This window comes from Hermetia illucens, chromosome 6, assembly GCF_905115235.1.
Source record: "Hermetia illucens chromosome 6, iHerIll2.2.curated.20191125, whole genome shotgun sequence".
Classification (NCBI taxonomy): Eukaryota; Metazoa; Arthropoda; class Insecta; order Diptera; family Stratiomyidae; genus Hermetia; species Hermetia illucens.
Genome location: NC_051854.1, coordinates 45525212 through 45543828, shown reverse-complemented (window position 1 = coordinate 45543828; position 18617 = coordinate 45525212). Strand labels below are relative to the sequence as shown.

The 18617-nt window shown below is 43.0% G+C and overlaps 1 protein-coding gene across 5 annotated transcripts in view; it reads left to right on the top strand.

Annotated features, from left to right (window-relative positions):
* The window catches only part of LOC119658763 (zinc finger RNA-binding protein), a 47383-nt gene extending 31155 nt beyond the window's left edge, over positions 1-16228 (top strand). For 4 of the 5 annotated variants that reach the window (XM_038066461.1, XM_038066460.1, XM_038066459.1 and 1 more), the window contains 5 exons: positions 1874-1986; positions 8450-8545; positions 8608-8853; positions 8916-9015; positions 15614-16228. In XM_038066461.1, coding sequence (XP_037922389.1) covers positions 1874-1986; positions 8450-8545; positions 8608-8853; positions 8916-9015; positions 15614-15675 — 617 coding nt within the window. In that variant the 3' untranslated portion in view covers positions 15676-16228. The remainder of the gene's footprint in view (positions 1-1873; positions 1987-8449; positions 8546-8607; positions 8854-8915; positions 9016-15613) is intronic. The other variant, XM_038066457.1, reaches the window with a different exon arrangement.
* The last annotated feature ends 2389 nt before the right edge of the window (positions 16229-18617 follow it).

The following is an 18617-nucleotide window of genomic DNA, read 5'->3' as shown; positions in this document are numbered from 1 at the left end:
TCGCACAGCTGGGGTTGCCGCAAACCCTCCAACCAAGGTTCTGACTCACAGTCCTCCTCGCTGGAGGGAAAGTGCGTTTGAATCAGCAGCTACAAGGTTTCGCTAGAAGATTCCGTCCAGGAGCCTTCCGACTTTTTAAGGAAGAATGGGTTCTTATGTTCCTTGGACAGAATCTTACTGAGCTTCGCGGATTCACTAGTGCTTTCGATGTTCTGACAATAGTCCAGCCAAGACGGACCCATAAACTTCACAATTTTTTTCGGTTCCTTCGTTGGATTTTTACCTCTCAGGTAGTAAAAACATAAAATATGACGAATTTCTTGCTTGGTGGGCGCCATCTTTGACGCGTTATAACTTGAGACTGAAAAGTACGATCACCACACTGTCAAAGAGACACTTGTAGCACAGATAGTCATCTTACAATCGCCGTATAGTATGACCCGATGCGATAAGTACAACACAAGATGTGTTTAAGTGTCGCCATCTACTGACAAAATACGACATTATTTTTTCCCCAACCTAATACACTGAGTGTTTAAGAAAAAGTAAGGTTCACATATTTATCTTTTAAACCTTCCGCAATGTTTCTATTCTCGGGCTGCTTCTGTTTCATCTTTTTTATATTAGATTCATTTTTGAAAATAATATTTTGGTGTAGATAATTTTGTCTGTTGTCTCCCTTTGCTCAGCTGAATAGATTCCACATGTCCTTCTCCATCAGTAACTTGCTAGGATATAAAGGCGTTGGTAAAGTTTGTTATTGAAATCAGCAAATCAATCGTATCCATTGAGATCGCGTTCAAATTATTTCTTACAAAGCAAAACCGAATTGTTTCTGTCTTTGATAATGAGTATGGTCAGCGAAAACGCCAGTCACAAGAATACGATAATTTGTTCTTAATACAGAAAAATGGTACACAGTGCGCTAACGCTCACGAATTGGATGTCTTCATGGAATTCATATAAAATAACCTTAAAGTAATTCAACTGGATGTAGTTTCGAAGACTAGTCGCAGTCAAATTGAAAGAAGCGATCATTTGATCGAACCAATTAAAAGCATTTCCATCGCAGCAGTAAGACAAGAGAGGGACATCCAATGCTGGCAAGCGGTACGCTGCATTGCTGTGTTAGTTTTCGATACAATAAAAAATAAATGATCTCAGTGCTTGAACATTAGCTAGGTACCACTACTAGCATCTCAGAGGCATTTCTATATTGATAAGTCCAATTGATTTTTATAAACAACAAAATGAAAAATGAAAGTATCAAACGAATATGTGTAAAACTAATATAAAAAAAAATACCAAACGAAGAACATACTCGGAAATCGATATGTAAATAAACATCGCTCGAAACCTATGAAGAAACAAAGTGTGGATGCCGTACAGGATTTTTGACCATAGTCGTCGCCATATAAAAGGATGCTCCAACATTCTTGTATATATGTATTTCGAGTTGAGGCTATGGAATAGTGAAAGCAGATTGACCAGTGTCGGTGCGAACAGCATTCATTGATAAATCCTCCATTTACTTCTCTCACATTGAAGTCGACAAGAAATTATTTAGGTTTAGGATTGAAATATGCGAAACAGAAAGTTTTAGGTCTAAATTACTTACCAATAACGTTTTCAGTTCCTTGAATTACTACTAACACTGCCAATCTTGAGAATGTTCCTCTCCATCGAATCTATGTTTGCAATGCACACTAACGTCAATTAGCTTTTGGAGTATTTATCAATCTGAATGAGTATCGTTGAGAAGCCAAACGTTTTTTTCTCTCCTTCCTCTGAATAATATAAATCAACAACAAAATCACAGTGTGTGGTCACATTTAATGGTCAAACATTCTGTTACTTGTCATCCCCACTTTAGATACAAACAATGCGACAACAGCTGAACAAACAGTTCAGAAATCAGAAGATCTTCTGCCGCGTGAACCCTGTCTACAGGCACTAGCCGCATTACGGCATGCAAAATGGTTCCAGGTTTGTTTTTCAAATTTAAAATTTAATGTTTTTTTTTATTTTTCCCACTATACAAAGAAATTACTGTTTATTATTTTTTGAAAAGTACATAACTGATATGTTCGTCTATAGTTTGAGATTTTAAGGCGGATTGATGTAATGCTAGCTGATGAGAAGTAGAGAGAAATTTATTAAAAGGATTTTAAAATTGTTATTAGGATACATTCTTTATTTTCGTATTTTGTAGAATTTCTAATATTAGATACAGAATATACCATGTCCTTGGAATTCTGCAGAGCTTATCATAATCTTTGTGCTCTGATGTTTTCATATTTGATTGTTAACTTTGACCTTTATCATTTGCAATAAGCGGTAGAAGGGGAAAACGGAGATTTTTTTGCCCATTCAAAATAAGTATGTGGAATATAATGGCAAGAATTTGTTTTGAACTTTGTCCCTTTCGGTAGGGGAGTTGGCCATTGTAAGTTTGCTCTTGGTGGAAGCAAGAGTCTCTTGAATCATTATTAAATGACCATACCATCAAACCAGGCCTGCATTGCAATATCAGTTCATATCAGTTGTGAGTGTCCTCATTCCGGGCGGTGTTACATCATTGAACCAATAGGACACCTTTATCTCTATAGCCATGAAGGGGCGTTCATTTCCTTTTGTAGTCGACTAGCACTCGAAATTACAAACACTAGAATAGGTTATAGACATTCATTGATAAGTCGAACTCAATGGAAGCCGGTTGGCGGAACTCCACTTTATCCGTTGGTGCTATGAATTTCATACCACAGTTCATCGTTAACTGATAGCATTGCTCCGCTGTTATTTACGTTGACCGGGTCTGTTTCATTGGGGTCGATCATCAAAAACTCTGTTTTATTCAGATTGAGTTCGGTTTCGGTGTGTAAAACAAAATCTTATTAAAATCGGTTTACTGTTTGTGGGGGTGATTTAGTTATCGGAAACGTAATTTTAGAAAGGCAGCCATCGCAACAGGGACTGTGTATCGAGCAAAAGCAGAACAGTTTTGGGCCACTTCTCCCACCTTTCTCTCTTTCGCAACATTTGGAACTTGGCCCAGCGTAATATTCCGCGGTTGTGGAAACACCTATTTCTCTGTTGTCTATTAATACGATTCCTTGCGAATTCGAAAAATTTGAGTTGAGTTTTCCAGCTTACTTGGATATAGTTTTTTTTGGAGTAAGGTAGGTGAATGCGTTTACGCGCAGTGTTGGACTCCCGCAGCAGTACGCTGTCGGACTATCAACTAAACCCCTCCCTGTCATCAGAGAACTAGCCTGGAACCGTTTCGACACACAACTTCGGGCTAGCCGTCCGGCTCTCCCGGCTTAGGGACCCTTCAAGTCAGGAAGGTCCCGGGGAGGGGAGGAAGGGAGTTATTTGAGGAACCCCTTGCCATCCAGTCCCTCCGCCGAACGAGTTAATTTTTTTTTTCGCAATAAGAAGAGCCCGAACATAATACGCAACACAACTCCAGCTGCCAACGCTTTTCAGCATCTTCTCTGACAATGTTTTCTGAAGAGAGCTCCCCATGTCTGCATAAAGCTACTGTTCGGCGTCGTCCGCCATTCCATTGCATAACACACAATCAGGAGATCGCGCTTCCCAATCCTGTGCAGGTAAGACTGAAAGCCTCCATGCACACTTAGAAGTTGGGTAAGGAAGTGAAGCCCATAGTGTTTTACGTCGTGAGACTTAATCCTACGATCCTCTTAAGACACGGATTGATTTTGTGACCACAATCAGAGCCCCGCTGAGACAAGCAACAACGGTATACCAAGTGCATGGCTTAGCATTCATACTGGTGGATGCAAGAATTATCTAAATCTCTACCGAACTATGGAGTACGGCACCTGTGTTGATACGCAACACCACGTCGAGGCTGGAAGGTCTCTTCTCGCTTCAGTACAACCACAACCACCATGAAACTCCCACTAGGGGGGCCAACCGCAAATAACCGAGCTGTCCTCACATACAACAGGAGTTCACCCGAAGTATGTGAGTCCAGGGGCTTTCCCGGTTCCCATGGTACCAGTATACCCCTAGTAAGGTTTCGTGACCAATTTGCCACTTCAGATGAGTCCCCGTGCAGACTCGGGTCTGATCGCCCTGATTAGGTCTTTGAAGCATTCGCCTACTGAATCACGGCCGGCAAGCCAAAGTGATTACAGCGTCTCCCGGTGCCACCACTATGGAGGTTCTCCTCGACCACTTGGTTTTGGTTTGGCCGATAGGGTTGCCGCCCCATTTTCCACGCCGCCACCTCTGAGCACCGGGTAAGGAAGTAATCAATCTCACCGTGCGTTCTGTTCTGGTTGTCTAATTTGTCGATGAGCCACGCAGTCCACCTGCCCCTTGGCTCATTTTACCAAGAAAGTTGCCGCTCGCTAAGGGTGCGTTGACGTTCTTCACGGGCAACTACCTCTCTTAAGTTTTCGCCCTTACGGCGGTAGATAGCTTTGCGCTCCTTGGCAAGGACGGCAACGGGGATCATTCCCGCGATCACCATCATAGCCGGTTCGGAGACGGTGTGATAAGCAGACGCCACTCGCAACTCCTCGCCTCTGCACTTGAGCGAGGCCTTTACGATGCACCTCCTTGTCAAGGTTATCAGCCCATACCTCGGCGCCATAGAGCAGAACCGACTGCGTTGCTCCCATAATGAGACGTCTCCTAGTAGATATAGGGCCCCCAACATTCACCATTAGTCGACTTAACGCCGAGACTCCAGCTGCTTTGATTTGCTCGAAGAAGCTCATCTTCGAGTCGAGCATTAAACCAAGGTATTTAACTACAGGTTTTGATTGTATAGTCAACTCGATATGGGATGCAGGGTCGGGATTCTCCTTCTTGTCATGATGACTGCTTCGGTTTTTTTCCAGCGGAAGGCTGAACCCACGAACAATCATCTATCCGCTTACCAGCATTATCCGTCGAGATCGTCGGCTGTGTGATCTGGCTGTGTGAGGTCTACGACCTCCATAATAGCATCTACTGTGGATCTCCCTGGTCTGAACCCGAACTGGCTTGGGGATAAGTTCCCGGCAGCGCGGATCGTTTCAGCGAGTCTACTTCTGATGAGCTTATCAAGCACTTTCCCGGCCGTGTCAAACTAAACAGCGGTCGGTTTGTAGACGAGAGCTCCAGGTCTCCTTTACCCTTACTGATCAGTGCGAGCCTGGCCACTTTCCAGCGACAAGGCAAAGTGGCCTCCTTCAAGCAAGCGTTGAACGTCTCAAGCAGCAATTCTGTCCGTTGGCGGAGGAACATCAGTTTGTAAACTTCCGCAGAGCCCCGATTTTCCGGGTGACAAACTTATAATCAAGTCCCCACGGGTCCTCATTCACCTTGTTGACCAGGTTTTGCCAGCCGCGAGCTTTGCTTTTATTTATAGCACTGCGGAGTCTCCATGCCTCCTCGTTGGAATGCAAACGTTGTGCCAAACGGCGGAGCTCATGAGACGCCCTCCGAAGGTCGACAATTTCTGCCGTCTACCAGTACATAGAAGGCTTGTCGCGGCTGGGGCCTCTCCGGAGCATGGAAGCGTCACATGCCATCGTTATCAGGTTCATCACTAAATTTATGACGGTGTCAGCTGCCACGCTACCGCCTACCGGAGCGCCCTCCAGCGCGGCTCGGCCTTCTCAACTTCGATCTTTTCTGTGAGGCAATCAAGATACTGGATTTCTAGAGGGCACATCTGCGCTAGGCTGAAAACAAGAGGCTTCTCTCCCAATAACCTCTTGACCGCTTCGCAGAACGTACTCTTGCTAGTCGTTTTCGGGCCCAGTTCGACGAGGACTCCGCCACTCCTACTTTTCCGTATGGAAGAGATCTTTGCTCCGTTGTCTTCACGTTTCATCCTGGAGCGCATTTCACTAAGGACTTCCGAAAATGTCTTGTCTTCCGTTGGCTTAATGAGCAGAGCCGAGTTTCTAGTCCTCCTTGGTTCCATCGTCCTTCCTGCTCCTGGCTTTTGGTTGACAGCCTCCTTGTCTTTGGACAGACGGGTCTCTGGCGGCGTAGTCAGTTGTTTCTTTTTTTCCTTTTTCGTCTTCTTTTTTTGGGCCCTAGAAACTACTTCGATAAAGTCTCAGTCTCAGATAGGTCGTCCTCTTTCCGCTTTTTCCTCAGTTCGCTTTGCAGTGAGCAAGCAGTCTTCCGCTGCTCTCCACGTTCGCCTATAGAAGGAGATGCGGTCCAATAGTTCCTCCAGTTCCATCAGCCGGTTTTTGACGCCTTTGCTGACGTTCCTCTGGGGGAACGGTGCCGTTCCATCTGCCGATTTTTGACGTCTTTACTGACGTTCCTCTGGGGGAATGTTGCCGATCGCACACGCTTCACCACTGCCGCGCATTTCCTGATGAGTCTTTCCTCATCGGCTCTAGCTAGCACGGTTGACTGCTCTTGCACTCGATTTTTGTCCGAATCCATCTGCTCAGGGCTAGCGATTCTGACTGGGCTTTCTTTCGGAACAGGGGCACTACAAGGTATTGGAGTTATCATCTCCGCACCATGGAAAACTCATATGCGCATCCAAGAAAACTCCCGCTCCGACCTCACATTCCACCTTCGGCCCGTTGATAAAGAATACTGTGAAAGACCTCGCAACATATGCATACATACAATATGATAGTCCAGAAGGCGGAAGTGTAGGAGTACACAACATGCAGCACTGCAGAGTTCCAGTGGCAGCTGCACTTGCTGTTCTCTGGATCGTACAAAGCTTGGTTCTATTGTATATCTTGCTCAGTGCCATCCACCACACAATAGAACCGTACGTTGTGATAGAAGGATTCACATAGCCCTTCTTAATTTAGCATCCAGGATCACATTGAGATACTTTACGTTGGGAGCAAGAGTTCAAGTTTAAATTGCGTTTTCACTTTTATTGGTTCAGCCTCATGTCTTGGTCACCACTTTTTATTGGCTTGTTTTGATTCAGACGTGTAGTGGTGAACTCATGTCTCATCACATGGCTGCGCTCCTTTCCGATGATGGAATGTAAACTCCCGTGATTTATATCTACTGAAGAAGCAATTTCGTCGACGATGGAGCGCTAGTCTTCCTCCAAAAGCTCTTTAACTCCACCTTAGAGAGTTTTTGTCTCTGATAGAAGTTTAAGAATCCCGACCGTGACTCAGATTTTCCACTAATTCTCGTCCTTCAGAAAAACTTTTATGCCACCCGAGCTTACAGGCTTTGGAGAGAATTTCAGCACTGGGAAGCGTGTTAACATTTTTGAAGTTTTCAGTTCTATTCGGGTCAGAAACTTTATAATAATCCGTTGGACGACAGAAGTAGGAACCACTATATACTCTATATGGATTGAATGTGAATAAAATTGGTAGTGGGTGCGGAGGTGGATAAGGGAGACCTAAAAGAAATTCGTGAAAAAAAGTTTCCCATTCTCCAATAACGCTTAATAATCAAATTCCGGTTTATGAATGACCCTCATAGTATAAGCTCCGTTTTGGTTGGATTTATGTCTCGTCCGCATCTTGCAGGCCACGGGGACACCTTTCCTGAAGTGTCCTCCATAATGTCGCTGATGATGGTTGAAAATATCCCTGGCGGCAATATCACTAAAACGTCGACGTACGCCACTATCTTCACCCGTCACTATCAGTCCAGACCACTGGAGAGATGTCATCGCCCTGGGGCATTCCTCTGCTCACAGCTTTGGTCAAGGTGTTAACTCCCAAATCTGTTTGCATTATCCTAATTCTTAACATGGATACTATCCATTTCGTGAGGCACCTTCCCAATCTTATTCTGGTTGGAGCCCCCTTGAGGGATTTGTTACATAGGTTTTTGAATGTATCCAGGAAAGCAGCTAAGGTTTGTTTCCTTGTAGTGGAAAGACCGTTCAATCGCTTTAAGTAATCTTGTGAAAAGACCCCTCTCTTCAGATGATACTCTAATCATTTCTGCAAGTTGTTTTTTCTTCAAGGGTTGTAGGAATTTAATTACAGCGTCAATCTCGGATTTATAATCTTAAAGATTCCTTCTCCTTTATTCCATGAACTTTGACTCTTTTTTTTTAGTTGAGAAAGAAATATCTAGTTCTGTTTTTAAATAAACGAAAGAACCATAAGCAGGCACCAAAAACCAGCTTCCAATCGTAATAAATTTCTTTTTCCTTCATAAAAAATCAGCTACCCACAGAATATCCGCCAAAATGAATGAAATTGTAAAGAAAATATTTAGGATATAAATTTGTTTTACGAATTTTGTGACGATTACTATTTTATAAGAGTATTTCATATTGTTTGATAAATTCAGTTTTATCTCTAAATCCTAGCTAACTTAAAGCACCTCTCATTAAGTAAAGAACTATTTATGTAATAAGGCAAATACAATCTACAGAGTAATATATGAAAAAACTAGAAAACTGAGGTGCAAACATATAACCATAATCTCGATATGATTTTGAAACTATTCTAATATCTAGGCTAGAGCCACCGGTTTACAGTCTTGTGTTATGATTATGAGAATTCTCCGTGATTTGTGTCAGCGAGTGCCAACTTTGCAGCCGCTAAGCCAATGGGTAAGCAAGTGCCAAATAATATGTTTCTACGGTTGATCCTAAACCAGAACTCAACTCTGCAGGCAATGGAACTATTAGTTGAGAAAGTGATCTCATCAGCAGGAATACCACTGAGCCCAGGGGACTGCTTGCGACGAGTTATGGAAGCATTATCTACCGGTTTCCTAATTAATGGCCCAGGCATCTTGGACCCCTGCGAGAAAGATCCTCACGATGCGCTGCAAGGACTATCCAAGCAGCAGAGAGAAGACATAACAGTATCCGCCCAGCAGTTTTTGCGTTATATCGCATTTAGACAAATCTATAAGGTAAAGGCGTCATTTTAATAAAAATATGTTTTGATTATATCAAATCATTCATTTTTTTGCAGGTTCTTGGAATGGATCCACTCCCTGCTCCGAAATTCCAAGCAAGGCCCTGGAGATTGCATCGCAAACGTAGGCGCTCAGGCGAAGGGGGCGATAGTGAAGGTAAGAACACTGGTTGAATTGTTACTCTTAATAAAATTGAAATGTTAGGACTCATAGGTACGTGCGGTTAACCGCCAGACGTGGTTGGGTGCAGCAGCTACCTTCTGTTCAAAATTGAACCGGACTGTATTATTTAAATAACCCGTTGTTGACGTATTGTTTAAATTTTTTTTTATGAAGAGATCTAAAACTGCAATGATTTTAGTTGTCAATTTTTAGTGTGATCTGCAACGTCATTTCTTTGTAATCGCTTAGCAAAAAGTAGGCGGCGAAATATTTTTGCGAATTTCATTATGGATAAAAAACTTGAACGAAGAGTGTGTTTAAAAAATTGTTTTATAAACGGAATGTCTTGTCCAGACGCATTAAAAATGCTGCAAAATACCTATGGTGGATCTGCTCTATCGCGTACGCAGGTATTTAGCTGGTATAAATCGTTTAGAGAGGGCCGTACATCTATTGAGAACTTGGCCCATGCTTCCCGTCCAGCGACATCGGTAAATGACGAAAACATTGAAAAAGTAAAGAAAATTGTATCCGAAAATCGTCGAGTGACCGTAAGGGAAATAGCTAATGAACTTGGCATATCGATTGGATCGGCGTACAGCATTTTACATGATATTTTGGGGATGCGTTGGGTTACCGCGCGGCTTGTGCCAAAATTGCTGGATTTTCTTCAAAAACAACGTCGGAAAACTGTGGCTGAAGAGATGCTTTCTATGGATGATAGGGACATTCAGCACATCATTACTGGTGACGAGACTTGGGTGTACGAGTATGATGTTGAAACTACTCAACAATCTTCGGAGTGGCGCTATCCAGATGAGCCGAAACCCAAGAGACCACGCCAAAGTCGGTCGAAGGTTAAAGTGATGTTAACTGTTTTTTTCGATAGTCAAGGTGTCTTGCACTCGGAGTTTCTTCCCGAAGGTCAATCAGTAAATGCACAATATTATTTGAGTGTTCTGAAGCGTTTACGGGAAAATATTCGCCGAAAGAGGCCAGAATTATGGAAGGACAATTCGTGGTTTCTGCATCACGACAATGCACCGGCCCACACATCAGCGCTTGTATGCGACTATTTGAAAAAAAATAACGTCAATGTCGTCCCACAAGCACCATACTCGCCCGATATGGCTCCTTGCGACTTTTTCCTATTTCCCAAACTTAAATTGGCGCTTCGTGGAAAACATTTTGAGACAGTTGAAGTTATAAAAGAAAATTCGCAGAGGGAGCTAAAGGCCATTACAAAATCAGCATACAAAAAGTGTTTTGAAGATTGGAAAAGACGTTGGAAAATGTGTATTAATTCCGATGGTGATTATTTTGAAGGGGATAAAATAAATATTGAAGAATAATTAATTGTTGTCGTTTTATTTGCACAGTCCGGTTCAATTTTGAACAGAAGGTATAACTAGCGGCTGTTCAACCGCGTAAATAATTTGGTTATATTGCCGAACAATGCACCTTCGATTCACAAGTAAAACGTACGCCATCATATATCATCGTCATATCAAAAATGCGTACTGTTAAAGAACAGGTTGTTTTACCTGTATTATATTGGTTAGTGGTATGCGCAATACTTGAACCGCTATAAGGAGTGCGTTCCAAAATTAATGCATTGCGCCTCTATACAATTTTTCCTAGCGACTCTGCCATGATCGGTACGCATCTTGGAAGACGTCTTCGAGGACCTCTCGCAAAGATCTCTTCTATGGATGAAAATCGAAAGTCTGCGGGGGCGACAGTCCTTAGACTGTAGGGGGAATGGGGTAACGTTGGCATCTGTTATTTGGCTAGGAACTGGCGTATTGTGGCAATGTACGTTGTGATGGAGTTTCCAGGTAGCAGAGATGCTTTTTCTCGTCCTGATGACCCTTTTTCGGAGTATTTCTAGCACATCCACATCACTTATGATTTGCTCATTCTTGCCTTTTTCGGCTTTGGTCGGCTTTGTCGATTTGTTTCTGGGTCATATTGAAAAGCCCAGGTTTCATCACCAGTGATGACGCGGTCCAAAAAATCAGGTTCAATTTCAATACATTGTAAAAGTTCACTCGAGATTTACCGCTCCTTTAGTCTTTTTGTCGTCTAACAAAATCTTGCGGCCGAACTTAATCCATACTTTCCTTATCTCCACTCATATAATGCAGTGTAAATGTTCTCTGCAATGTATATTCGGACAACTCAGCAAACTTATCCGGCCTTGTCCTCCCCACGAACTGGAATACCTTATAAAATTTGCTTTCCGGATCCAAAGTTTCAGTTCTGCAGATCTTACTGCAAATTTCGAGTAACTCTTCTCTGATTCCTGTGGGCAGTACACATCTGCTAAGGTTCTAATGACAGCCACGATTTATTCTTAGCTAAAGGAAAAACTTTTAAATGATTTTCAGTAGAATATTAGTCCATGAGATCCGCGAACACCACATAGCTTTTGAGTGCTTTGTGCTTTCGTGAAATATTCATGCATGATAAGAACTGGACAGAGTAAATCGGGGCCCGAAGTAAATGCGAACCCTCCTGCATTATCAAACAAATCTAATCGGTTTAAAATCTTTTTTCCGAACCTTTGAGAAATCTCCAGGCCTGAGCAGAATCAACCATCTCGTGAGGTCTGCCTAGGCTTCACAAAGGACTAAACAGAAAAATATAAAAGTTCTTTGTGAAGAGAAGTGTGAAAATTATGAAATTATTATTTCAATTTGACTCAGACGCTCATTCACATTGATACCTGACATCCGATTTTTTTAACAAATGAATTCCAAGTGACATCTCATTATATATGTAACAATTTCGGCGAAACCCATAGCAAGATTTTGACGATAGGAATAGAAACCTACAATATTAACAAGTCTGGATTGGACATCAGACAGACATCTATCTGATATATATATACCATACACAGACGTTTGTCTGAAACTGAAGTAAATTGTCCGTCTGGTACCTGACGCAGATTTTTAAGTGTAAATCCTTATAAGGCACTGGCTTGCCCCATAGAACCACCATACGATATTACATCAGGGAGTGGAGTCAGCTCACTTCAGCTGGGTCACCTTTCGCCTCTACGCGACTCACGTAACCGCGCTTTTCCCGTCTCCTCAGCTTTTCGTAATTTGCTCTGGATAGATGCGACCATGGAGTTGATCGCATCCCAGTCTTCCTGACATGCTAGAATTCTTCCCACCAGATTTTCTGATATCAGCACCTCTCCTAGAGTCTCCTCTAGGATCTTCTTTTCTTCTTCTTCTTTTCCAAGATTTGACAGTGGAAAAATACGTGCTCTAGGACCTCTGAGTCTCCATTGCAGTTTGGACAATCGGGTGATATATCTAGTTTAAACATGTACAGGTACTGGCGATATCCTCCATGTCCCGTGAGAAACTGGATAAGATAATTAATCTCATCGCGCCCTCTCTTCAACCACTCTTTCATGACAGGGATGAGCCTGTGTGTCCATCGATCCCTTCCCGAGCATTCCCAACGCTCTTGCCATCTATTTAGATATCTCTCCCTTACGACGCTCTTCGTCTGCGATAAAGGAGAGATAGACTTCGCATTGTATACGTTCGTCATCTCATCTGCCAAGATGTTAATGGGCGTTATTCTCGAGACGAATGCGATGATTCGAGACAGTCCGGAAGGGAGAGTGAACCTTAGGGCTGTTTTTCTGTAGACTGCACTCAGTTTGTTAGCGTTAAATATAATCTGCAATGCCTTTCCCCAAACTCGAGCTGCATAGAGCAGGATGGAACTCACTTCCCTAGCTCTAAATAACCTGGAAGCATAACGTGGCCTTCTCACGTTTGACATCATCCCTGCCAGGGCCACATTTGCGGTGAATGCTCTGTCATAGCTATACTATACGTGTTATTTATAACTGAGCTTCTCGTCTATCATCATTCCCATGTATTTGATGACAGGCTTAGAAGTGATATGATATCCAATTTGAATACGGGAATACTTTCTTTTACCGCGCTTGCTGATGAGGACCGTTTTTTTTCTCCGGGCTCTGCCGGCCTCTGAATCGCCCCATCACGATTCTATTAGCGCTCCCCCACGGGTTTACGTCAGCTTTCAAGCAAAGCTACTTAAGGCATTCCCTCTTGCTCCGTTGGATGGCAAACTTCAGGATTTTGCGGGCTTCCTTACACGCGCTCTTTTTGCCCTTGGGCGTGCCTACCGCCCTCTAAGCCGCTCTTGACAGGCTGATTGAAGGCTGCAGTAGATTTGTTTTCTGCTAGGAAATGAGCGCCTCCTAGGCATGGACGCGTCACATGCTTTGGCGATGCATTAAGCCACATGGGGAGCTTTCCGTAGAGGCGCCCGTTTTATTAGGTTGATCTAGCCACATCTCCATGATGGTCTGCTCATCCTTTGCAGATCAGCCTGACATCCTCCTCGGTTTCGGGCTTAATAGTTCTCTGCTCTGTGGCTCCACCCATAGCTCAAAGAAGACTATCTGGTGATTGCTGTGAATGTAGTCCTCGCTGATGCACCACGACATACCACCCGCCAGTGCAGGGCTGACAAAGTTCAGAGCCCTCTTTCTGACTGTGTCACCGTTTATTTTCGCCCACACAAAGCCACTGGCTGTCTGGCATCTAGTACATTGCATGGCCTGTCGACCGCATGCCCATATCGCGGGTCTATCAGTCGAATCTGTACTCCATACGCTACCGTAACGGTTTCTATAGGGTTCGCTAATGATGACAATTTCCAAGGTTTTCAAGGTTCGATCAATGTCACTAGTGCATGCCTTCGCGAAATGACCAAATATGAGACACTTGGATTGGAACTTTCCCCGGCCACCAACTTTAGTGCTGTGCCCACTGATAGTAACAATGTTGCCGTCTGAGTATTACCATAGGCTTTTCGTTTCTCCAGCTCGAACTGTTCCTTCAAGGCAGTGCAAGATTCTTCTACTGCATATAGACCTTATATTTTTGGGCCCATACTGTGACATTCTCCCGAAATGAGTTCGAAAACCATCAGCTTTCCCCAAGCTGGATTTTTTCAGCTCAAACATGAGACGAGCCTTCTGGGTCCTTCGAATCTTGCTGACATTTCAGCCTAGATTTTTTAGGTCGGGATCAGTTTTGAACTTTTTCAATATCTCTGCGTTGGATAAATTTCCCTTGCTGGAGGTCACAACTGCATCTGGGCAAATTTGCACTTTTGCTTTTTTCTTCACCTTTTTATTAGCTACCTTAGTCCATCCACCGTTTTTATTCGCCTTGGGTTTTGCCGGAGCACGCACTTGGGGGACCTGCTTTCTCTCTTCGGTGCTCTTAGTCCCGTTTTTCGGAACTATTTGTATGCCATTTTTCCTATTAGGCGTCTGCTGGTTTTCCAGAGGATCTATATCTTTTTCTCGTGCTCTTTTGTTTGGTGGCAGGTTGATTGCAATACGATTAAGTGTCATTTGGGTCACCTGTGACATCGTTGGGGCAGCAGGTTTCGACTTGTCCTTGGACTTTGGTTTTTCCTACTATGATTTGTTGTAGAGCACTCTAATAGCTCTCACCATATTTTTTATGGCTTGATACGCGTTGTGCTTGTTCTTGACGAGCTCTGACAGCTCAACTATTTATGCAGCAAGATTCTTACGGATTAGGGCTCTGCGCTCTATGAATCCTAACCGGATTACTGTTTTTCAATAGTCCTTTACTTTTGGCATTCATGGATCTTTCCTTCGCTTTAGCTTTTATGATCTTTGGCATTGCTGGAGATGTCAAAGTTGATGCACTCCTTCTGAATGGATCCTTTTCCTGGTCCCTTCTGTCACTCCTGTTGAACTGTTTGTTACTGGTGTTCTCGGAGGTGGACACCTGCTTTTCCAAATCTAAAACACTTATGGCATTAGATGCCACGGTGGCCAAGCTGTCCACCACTGACGCACTGATACTGACGACCGGGAACTCACTTGTTCGCTCCTGGGGTTCCGAGACACTGCACCGTAAATTTCCTCCTTCTCACGGCTTCCATAATGGTTTTATGTTTTGAGTATCCTTCCGCCCACCAGATATAAGCAAACACTGGACAACGCTGGACTTCCAATGAATCTCGAGTCGGTTAAACGAAGTATCTTCGCAAAAGCCCCAGAAATACCGGTAAAGACTGCGGAACGTGTACCGCTAAATGGTCCGAGCTCTGTATCAACTATGAAGGCGTCCACTTTGAATAATAATAAATAACACTAGAAAATTGCTGTCCTTTGTTGAAATTCAAGAAAAAATTTTCTCAATGTCGAAATTCATGGCTGCCTAGTGTGCATAGTCAAGTTGGCGGATACTCGCAGCTCGCGCAGTTGCTCTTCTTTCAACTTCTGCGTTTGGAATTTGGTTACGGTCTAGTGCGTACAAGTATGCGCGGTTGCATAATAAAATCAAAAGTGTTTAACCGTGTGAACCGCAATTGCATATGAGCTCGATATATGCTGATCCCCGTCGTAGTTTATAGCGATTAGTGACATTTGGAGCAAAGGAGATGGATTCCTGTTTGCTTTTGAGATTAAATTCGTTTGCATTTTCATCGCGTGAAAAGCCATTGTTATGTTAAAATCATCACACTAAATCTACCTCTCTTTTTTTTCCAGGTGACGGAAAAATGGTCAAGAAGGAAGGCGGGGAGGAGCGCATGGAGACAGATCCCAAGTGAACATTTCACGCTAATATGAACTCAGTTCGAATATACAAATAAACGGTACATTAGATATTGTTGAGGAAAGAAGCTTAGATTTCACTAGATTTGAGAAAACATTCTACATTATAATCATCTGAACCAACAGAAAGGCAATATGGAAACCGCTACAATGAAAAATGTGATTGCATTACATCATTAACCTCTAGTTCAAAGGAGAACTTAAACATTTTAAAATCCACTATCTTTGATGAATGAAACAAACAAATACAAGCAAATAAGGAAGAATTGACTAATAATTAATGTTTATGTATTAAAACAACTTTAATCTCAATCTATAACTGATTAAAAAGAACAAAACACAAAAATAATATATTAGAATATGAAAATTTGATTCTTACGTTTCGACATTGACCAGGCGAGGATTCAAGGAGGGAGAAGAAGTTCTGTGAGAAAAAAAGGAATTCGGAGAATATTAATTTTAGTTTGATCAGATGCAAACGTGTGAGATGAATGAGTTTGTGTTTTTTCATTATTTTGCCCAAAATAAAAGTATTATATTGGAATTGGAGCTTTTATTTGTTTTATGTTTGTTATATTAGGAGCTGTGATTTTTGGCCTCTGTTAGTTGATGTCTAAGGGGCCGGAGTCAACCTGGAGGCGAGTGCTATCCCAAAAATCTAAAAAGTTTCCACACACGCGAAATTTTGTGACTAGTATCTGCCTACCCCGCGCTGTTTAAAAACCGACTGCGATGGTGACCAGGAATGATTTCCACCTTATCAAGAAACGTACAAACGTCTCCAAGTGCAAGGGGGGAGGGGGGGTAGTTGCTCGAGAAGATCGACAGCACATACTGAATAAATAAACTCTCTTACCAAAACATTTGATGGACTGTGGGGCTCATCGGCAACAGACCCGTGACTGAATCGAAACCGTGGTGCGATCGCTTCTAAGCCAACATGTAGGCTCTCAGTGTTACCTGAACGAGATTGAAAAGGCACGTTTCCCTGATCGTATATTCTGCTATAGTCCTGCTCAAAAGAGCCAGTACCAGAAAACATATTCTGAGCAAAATTGCGAAAAATAGGGATGCCAGTCTTGTCAACGAACGGGATGGAAAGGACCTCGTTAAATGTCAGGGTTGAAGAATATGTAGTGGCCGGGGCTTCACGACGGGAACGGGATTTTATTCGTCTTTTTCAGGATTAATTTGATCAAATAATGCATTCTACAGTGTGCAATTACCTTAAATTTCGGCGCATATTGTACATAATTAAATGCATTCGGGTGAATTGATTATGACAGAGGGGAATGATCTACCGCATCCGTCAACGCTGCTGCGCATGTTGCTGGCAACATGAACTCGAGAAGTCTAAGGCCAAGTTTAGTAGGACCGGCTAATCGAGAGATAGCTGATGGGCAGAGGAAATCTTTTTCGGTTCAGATTTCGAATTTGCTGAAAATGAGTGTGAGTTGACAGTTGTGCCGACAAACGTAGGACGAGGATTTTGACCGCGAGAAATCACACTTCGGTAAAAGCAGATATTTATTTCGGATCGCTAACGAGCAGTTAGGTCATCATCCTTTGTGAAGTTGAGCTCTCTGATTTCTAAGGGTGTCACAATAGAAAGGAGGACGTGAGTTTTTCGCAACGGATTCACATCGAACAGGAAGATTGCTTTTGGTTTCCCGTGATTTTCCTTTTTTTTAATCAAGGGAAATCATCTAAAGAGATTGTAGCTCGGAGGACTTTTCCGTAGAGGTTAGATATTTTCTTCTATTTATAGTTAAGCATAAAATTGATAGACCAGTAGCTTACTCCAAACTACAATTTTATTTTATAGTGTATATATATATTTCGGGAGCAACTTACCCCCTTCATCAGTACAAAGCTACTGAAAACAATTGCGATTATACGGTTCAATTTACACTTAAACACTAATTACCTAATTTTTTGCAGATGATGTTTTCCTAGCTTTCTAGCAAAAATGATCTCGAGCAACTTGTCCCAAAATGGAATGATCGCCTCATGCAACACGGTCTCAGATTGAATCTAAACAAAACTCAATTTTTGACGACCGATCCCCATGAAACAGGCACAATTTCTGCCAGCGGCAGTGATCTGCCCAGAACTGAGCGATTTGAATACCTCGGGACAACGCTATCAGCGTTATGAAATTGCTTCACGCATTAACGCAACCTGGATGAAGTGGCGTTCCGCAACTGGTGCTTTTTGTGATCGACGTATCAACAAACGTCTCAAATCTAAAATTTACTGCAATGTCGTCCGTCCTGTCGGGTTGCATCGATCGTGGAAAAATTGCGAGAGAGTCGCGTGCGTCTTCGATGGTATGGTCACGCAATTCGTTCTAACGAGAATTCGCTTGCCAAGATTGGTCAGAACATCGAAGTCGATGGTAAGCGGCCAAAGGGCAGGTCGAAACAATGGTGTCTTGATACGCTGGATGGGGATTTAAAAGCCTCGAGATTGCACCCAGATCAGGCATTCGATAGAGCCAAATGGCGAAACCGATCGCGACAAGCTGACCCTGCTTGCGAAAGGGGACGCAGGCTGAAGAAAAAGAATGTGATACAGATGCAGGACATTGATTAACCAGGCATGCGGGACGCTTTCGGAAGCCTTGGTATAATCGATATAATAAGTGCGCCTTCTTTGGCCTCTAGTTGCTTATCCTGCAACTACCGAGTCGATAATGAGTTGCTCTTTGCAACCTCTTGGATCAACTCGGCAGCCCTTCTACTCCTCGGACAGAATGTTGCTGATCTCCGGCCGACTCATGACCTAATTTATGCTGTGTGCCACCACAGTCGGTTTCTGGTAAATTTCTTACACCAGAAATTCTGCACCCGATCCAGACCTGGGCCCCTTCAGTTCTTCAAGCTATTTATGGCTCGTCGAACTTTCTCTTCGGTAACATCCACAAAATTCATGACGT